This window comes from Arachis stenosperma, chromosome 9 (assembly GCF_014773155.1).
Source record: "Arachis stenosperma cultivar V10309 chromosome 9, arast.V10309.gnm1.PFL2, whole genome shotgun sequence".
NCBI classification, from domain to species: Eukaryota; Viridiplantae; Streptophyta; class Magnoliopsida; order Fabales; family Fabaceae; genus Arachis; species Arachis stenosperma.
In genome coordinates, this window is record NC_080385.1 from 96,047,433 (window position 1) to 96,054,902 (window position 7,470).

Genomic DNA, 7,470 nt, shown 5'->3' on the forward strand with positions numbered 1-7,470 from the left:
CCAAAAAAATCAAACATTTAATAATAAATATGCGATGAAAATTAGTATGAATAATTTAAATAAATCAATGCATACAAATTAAATCGAACGATAAAAAGAAATATTATCATAGAATGAAATAAAAAATTTTAAAAAAAGTACCTTGGAGCTCACTTTGCAAGAAAAGAGGATGATCAATCAGAGAACCAAATGTATTACACGAATTTATGGAAGGATCTATATAACCGTTTCATCTGTTTTTTTGGGGGAAAATGATCATGGAGTGGTGTGCGAAATTGTGATCACTACTTTTCACAACTCAAATAATCCCTAGTAATGGCCCCAAGAACTTGGTGCTCAATACCATGGCATAAACACAATTTTGCACAACTAACCAGCAAGTGCACTGGGTCGTCCAAGTAATAAACCTTACGCGAGTAAGGGTCGATCCCACGGAGATTGTTGGTATGAAGCAAGCTATGGTCACCTTGTAAATCTTAGTTAGGCAGACTCAAATGGGTATAGTGATATACGAATAAAGCATAAAGATAAAGATAGAGGTACTTATGTAATTCATTGGTAGGAACTTCAGATAAGCGTATGAAGATGCCTTCCCTTCCGTCTCTCTACTTTCCTACTGTCTTCATCCAATCCTTCTTACTCCTTTCCATGGCAAGCTTATGCAAGGGTTTCACCGTTGTCAGTGGCTACCTCCCATCCTCTCAGTAAAAACGTTCCTATGCTCTGTCACAGCATAGGCTAATCATCTGTCGGTTCTCGGTCAGGCCGGAATAGAATCCAATGATTCTTTTGCGTCTGTCACTAACGCCCCGCCTGCTAGGAGTTTGAAGCACGTCACAGTCATTCAATCATTGAATCCTACTCAGAATACCACAGACAAGGTTAGACCTTCCGGATTCTCTTGAATGCCGCCATCAGTTCTAGCCTATACCACGAAGACTCTGATCTCACGGAATGGCTGGCTCGTTTGTCAGGCGAGCACTCGGTTGTCAGGCGATCAACCATGCATCGTGTATCAGGAATCCAAGAGATATTCACCCAATCTAAGGTAGAACGGAGGTGGTTGTCAGTCACACGTTCATAGGTGAGAATGATGATGAGTGTCACGGATCATCACATTCATCAAGTTGAAGAACAAGTGATATCTTGGACAAAGAACAAGCGGAATTGAATAGAAGAACAATAGTAATTGCATTAATACTCGAGGTACAGCAGAGCTCCACACCTTAATCTATGGTGTGTAGAAACTCCACCGTTGAAAATACATAAGAACAAGGTCTAGGCATGGCCGAATGGCCAGCCTCCCAATGATCTAAGATAGCATAAAATGAAGATTGCTACCCCGATATATCTCAATACAATAGTAAAAGGTCCTACTTATAGAAAACTAGTAGCCTAGGGTGTACAGAGATGAGTAAATGACATAAAAATCCACTTCCGGGCCCACTTGGTGTGTGCTTGGGCTGAGCAATGAAGAAATTTCGTGTAGAGACTCTTCTTGGAGTTAAACGCCAGCTTTTATGCCAGTTTGGGCGTTTAACTCCCATTTAGGTGCCAGTTCCGGCGTTTAACGCTGGAATTTCTGAAGGTGACTTTGAACGCCGGTTTGGGCCATCAAATCTTGGGCAAAGTATGGACTATCATATATTGCTGGAAAGCCCAGGATGTCTACTTTCCAACGCCATTGAGAGCGCGCCAATTGGGCTTCTGTAGCTCCAGAAAATCCACTTCGAGTGCAGGGAGGTCAGAATCCAACAGCATCTGCAGTCCTTTTCAGTCTCTGGATCAGATTTTTGCTCAGGTCCCTCAATTTCAGACAGAAAATACCTGAAATCACAGAAAAACACACAAACTCATAGTAAAGTCCAGAAAAGTGAATTTTAACTAAAAACTAATAAAAATATACTAAAAACTAAACCAAATATACTAAAAACATACTAAAAACAATGCCAAAAAGCGTACAAATTATCCGCTCATCATGGAGTAAGTATAATTAATCTTTGATATTTTAAACACATGTTACGCACATATCATTTACAACACGAAATAAAAAAAAATTACTCAGAAAAAAATTAAACATAGGATATTAAACAAAACAAAAAAATTAAAAGAAACTAATATTCAAGATAGATTAAATTAAACATTACTACAGTAACCACGACTACCACTGTTGTTATTGTTGTTGTTATTATTATTATTATTATTATTATTATTATTATTATTATTATTATTATTATTATTATTATTATTATGAAACTAAGTCTTATAAACGTACATGAATACACGAAATATAAGACTATGTTATACATAATTAAATTAGAATTCAAACATACAATAATACCTGAAGGTAATAAATTTTGTGTTAGACTGCTAGAATCTCGATCAACACCTACGTCATCCAATATTTAAAATAAATCAAAAGAACATTCAAATAAACAAAGAAACAAGATAATAGTAAAAAAAATTATAAAAACAATAAAACTAAAAAAGAAACGCCATATATAAAAAAAATCATAGTAACAACAACAAATATAATAGGTTAAAAGGAATGGAAATCTACAATATTTAACCATTAGATAAAAAAGAAAAAGAGCCTATAATATTTGTGGACGTAGTGCTAGGTAATTTAACCAACAACATTCCCTACAAAATATCACAAACAACAATGAGCACACCAAAATGTACACCATATCTAACATGTAGTTGAGAAATATGTGAAAAAATTTACCCGAAGCACGTGAGTGTTAAGATCTTTGACTTCGTTTTCTTTTTAAAGATTTTTTTCTATATAATCTTGCAGAAGCACATAACTGAGACATTTAAACTTGACTTCTCCCACAAAAAACAATAGAAGATAAATACACCACCATGGAATAAGGAATCTTCAAGATGGCACTTGAGTCATTTATTTGTGTGAAAGGATACTAACAAATCACTTCAACAAACAAAACTATACACATACACATATATATAAACACACACATATATATATCTATAAATTAAAGCTACAATAGGAATGAAAGGAACAATCTAAAACCTAAATGTCTAATATTAATGTGATCCTAATCTAACAAAAACATATAGTAAAAGGTGAGTCACAATCCATAGTATCTCAGCTATACCTAATAACACATTATACCTAGTACATAGCTATCTAAAAGAATAACATATAACTCACAATTTCTTGTTCGACAGTGGCAGTAATGGTATACGTTTATCTTGTATTATTATTATTATTATTATTATTATTATTATTATTATTATTATTATTATTATTATTTTCGAGCTGCAACACTTTGAAATTTGAAAAGAAAACTATCTTGGTAGGATACTCTGAACAACTACAAAACAACGTTTAACGAAATTAAAAGTATACAATATATACTAATATATACTAATAAATAGAAAAGCTGCCGGATTTCATTTAGTGTTGTACCTAGAAAGTACATACATATATATAAATAAACTGCATAGGTACAAATTTCAAAATAACCTAGAATCTATAACCTGCCTATATCACATCATTTACATAGGACACTGTGTACAATCCCTAGCAAAGTACAAACAAACAAAACGATACTACAAAATCATGCTAGTCTTTGGACACAACTCAAAAAAAAGGATGGGATACAGACAGCATCTTCACATCTAATTGAAACATTGGATTTAGTGCATATAAGTTAACTACTTCTTAGATTAATAAACTATTTCACAGCAGCACTAGCAGCTCTATTAACATCTCAAACATCACAATTCTTGAGAACCTTGGAAGTTGGGCCAAGTTCCTCATCGGCAACATCATCAAAGGATTTTTTCAGATTTCTCTTAGCTTTTCTACCCCTTGGAGGATTGGAAACATTCTCTTTCTTGATCACATGAATAGGGGATCCATCAAGAATAGCAGAAAGTACATCCTGCAATGCAAAAGAATAGAATGGCTGAATAAATAGAAACAGCATAGAACACACAACCATATAGATTGACAAATCATGTTAGTTTTCTAGCCAAACTAAATTGATTATTATCCATAATTCATGGAAAAGAATAGGTAATTTAACCAAGCAACAAATTCTTATTTAATTCAATTCTAATAAACAAATTACCGTAGTTTCCACGGGAGGAGAATTCAAAAGGCCCTCAATTTCCAAACTGCACTTCCCATCAACAAGTACACTATCACCAACACTTTTCTCTACCTCTCTTACAATATCAATTTCAGTACTTATATCATCCAATCCAGGAACTTCAGCACCCTTTTCACCAAGAAAATCAATCAAAGGCCTGCAGTTTGTCTTCATATTTGAACAATTCCCATCAGCAGTGATACCCTCATCCAACACCTCACAGGGCTCCCTCTTGTCAACAATATGTTCATCCTCACTTGAAGGGATTTTTCCCAACTTACCATCCTAACCACAATTTACAAAAAATAAATAAATAAATAAATAAAAGAAAATCAATAAAAAAAAAACAATAAGAAACAATAAAAAACAATAAAGAAAATAAAAAACACAAGTTTGTAGATGCAACCTTCAATGGAGTACGCTCATCATCGGCATCATAGTTAGGCAACTCAAACATGGAAATAATAGCAGCATCATCACAAACTCTTCTCACACGGAAAGTTCCAAAATACTTGTATGCACCAACACTCTTGGTATTTATCTTAAGGAGCAATTTTTTACCCACCAATTGCTGGAACATCACAGGATAACTATCTCCACAAACGACCTGTGAAATAATTTGAAAAACATAGTTCTTAGAGGAATCTAGGACAAAATACACACTCAAACACACTCAACAAACAGTTATACATGGCAGAAATAGATCTCAGTCACTATTAAACTCAACAACAGAAAAGAAAAACAAAGGGAATAAACCATACATTTGCATCCTTCTGAACTTCTCCAAACAGATCAGCACATGATTTTTTTAATAAGTAAGCAGCTTCACGATCGAATAACACAAATACACCATGTCCATTATCATCCTCAACAGCTATTTTGATCCTATATCTGACCACCAAAGAATTACCCAATAAAAAATTTAATACACGAAACAAAAAAAACAACAAAATAACTGTAATTAGGAAAATGGAACAAGGAGAAATAAACAACAGCAGGAAAGAGAAAGAAAAAAGAAAAGAACATCACACATAAAGGAATAAACACAATGTACCTAGGAGTCACATTGGTAACATAGTGCTGACAAAAATCACAATAATATGCACCACCTTGAGGCTGAATTGACTTCCCACAAACACAAGCTGAATACCACCAAGGTCCCTCATCCACAATAGATCTCACACAACCAAAAACCACAAAAGACCCCTCCTATCATAATATAAAAAATAAACATTGAGATATGAATGGAAAACATAAACTTCGTATAAATTTTTCATGAAAGGACATCTAAGTCAAAATTGACCAAAGACATGGAAAAAACCCAATAAACCTCGTTGTTATCATGAAGTTCGTCAATAGTGCATCTTCTAGTATGCCGCAGAAAATCATCTTCCAATGAAACACCCTTGCCCTCATTAGCAATAAACAATGGCTATGTTCAATTGATACCTTGGTCAATCATACTAATAATCACAGAAGAATTACAGGAAAAAAAGGAAAAATCAGTTAAAAAAAGGAAAAAAAAAGAAACAGTATCAACAAAACTTAAAACATGAATAAAGAGAATAAACTGAAATTATATTAACCAAGTTAAAACTATAAACAAAAACATCAATCAACTAAATATGTCATCTAATAAGATACTATCCAATAACCTATTTTTGAAATCAACTACTTCAGACAAATCTGGATTAAAGAACAACCGAGTAGCATGCATAACATTTTGGAAACCAACTTGCCCTACAAAACACCCAGCTAAATAAATAATAGATAAATAAATAAATAAATAGTTAAAAACAAGGAATTAAACATAAAGCAAAGAAATATCAGAGGATATTGGGAAGCATAAACATTATAATATTGACTATCCCTAAAGAATTTAACTTTGGCAAGTTGGATCACAACAATCGGCTGCTCTATATAGCCAGAACCTAAGAAATGATGCACTTCATCCACATACTCCCCAAACAGAGCAAGCATATTGTCAACCTGAAAAAAAAATATTTATTGAAAAACTTAGATCCATTAACATTTCAATGTAAAACACCAATAAAAACTAAAATACAAGTGCTTAACATAAATAATAGTTAATCAATGCAAAACACAATCAACATCAAGCAGGAAAAAAACAAACTCTTTTGAAGATAACTCAAGAACGATCATCTTCATCACTTTCACATCTTTCACATACTCTTTCTCTTCACCAACAGAAGTCAGCAAACCAATAACATCTATCCAAAAAAACAAACATCAATAAAATCACAGTTTAAAAGTGCACACTTCCATAAAAAATCAGCCAAGAAAAAAGGTAACAAACTGAAACAAAAAAAATGAAGGGCACAAAGAAAATTTAAAGTCACCTACCAACTAAGTAAACGTAATCTTCAGTCATTTTCAAGAGCTCATCAAAGGGACAGAAACTGAAACATGTCTTTGGGATATCATCGTCAGGGACAGAAATAACAGTTGTACGGTTAAGAAAAACCAACTTAAACTCATGTTCTGCTGCCCTATAATTGCCTTGGTTTGGAACAACACTAAAATATGACATCCGGTATGTTTGACCCTCAATAATACTCTCTTTAAACCTATTTATGAGATGCTTCTTAACAGTTACTTGTATTTTGTTAGACTGCACAAGAAAATAACAACAAATTTAAAAAACAAAAAATAGTAACAACAAAGAAAAACAAAAGATGAAAGAAAACCGTAGATAAAATCAACCCAAGACCGACATTGAACAGCCACTCACATCTCCATCAACAAGAACAATTTCCATTGAATTTGCAACTTCATAATTTCCAAAAGAAGGAACAATCCAAGTTCTTAGTACCCTAACTTTAAGTCTCCATGCCTCCCTTGGAAGGTGGATCTTAGAGATAGAATCAAATAGAGGAGGCATTGGCTCAACCACCAAACACAATAGAGAAAACTAAAAAGATAAATACAAAACCAGAAACAAAGGATTTCAGAGAAGGAATGAGGTGCATTGAACCATACAACCAAGGAGTCCTTTTTATAGACAAGCTAACAAATCACCAAAATATTTGAATTTGAATTTGAATAACTCAAAGAAAGGGTGGGAAAACATGTATCACATAGCATACATCATCTATTACCTATCACACACATATCCAGCAACCACAATCAAGAACACCTATGCTATCCTCCCTGCACAACAATTAAATAAGAAAGGACACATTCCAACAAATCTCATAGAATCATAATAATAATAATTATAAAGTAATAGAATAGTGTACCCTAAAACCCACTAACATCTAATCTACTTGAACATATGTGCATATGCATATGAGGTACACCCAAAAACACCTATAATGTAGTCATT

General features: G+C 33.4%; 1 protein-coding gene across 1 annotated transcript; it reads right to left on the minus strand.

Moving 5' to 3' along the window:
• Positions 1-3,740: 3,740 nt before the first annotated feature.
• Positions 3,741-7,026, minus strand: LOC130949753 (uncharacterized). The gene is made up of 10 exons (XM_057878393.1): positions 6,877-7,026; positions 6,489-6,756; positions 6,228-6,355; positions 6,009-6,113; positions 5,446-5,556; positions 5,179-5,333; positions 4,886-5,015; positions 4,531-4,731; positions 4,104-4,409; positions 3,741-3,914 (listed from the first exon to the last, which is right to left on the minus strand). The coding sequence occupies exons 1-10, from the start codon at positions 7,024-7,026 to the stop codon at positions 3,741-3,743; spliced, it is 1,728 nt and encodes a 575-aa protein (XP_057734376.1).
• Between the last annotated feature and the right edge of the window lie 444 nt (positions 7,027-7,470).

What these genes read in the sequence shown, in the direction of transcription:
- LOC130949753 (XM_057878393.1), bottom strand. Translation starts at nt 7,026, where the DNA reads ATGCCTCCTCTATTTGATTCTATCTCTAAGATCCACCTTCCAAGGGAG. An exon ending in TCCTGCTTGATGTTGATTGT is followed by an intron (nt 6,114 to 6,227) that starts GTTTTGCATTGA and finishes TTTTTTTTTCAG; the next exon opens with GTTGACAATATGCTTGCTCT. An exon ending in CTCCTCCCGTGGAAACTACG is followed by an intron (nt 3,915 to 4,103) that starts GTAATTTGTTTA and finishes TTTGCATTGCAG; the next exon opens with GATGTACTTTCTGCTATTCT.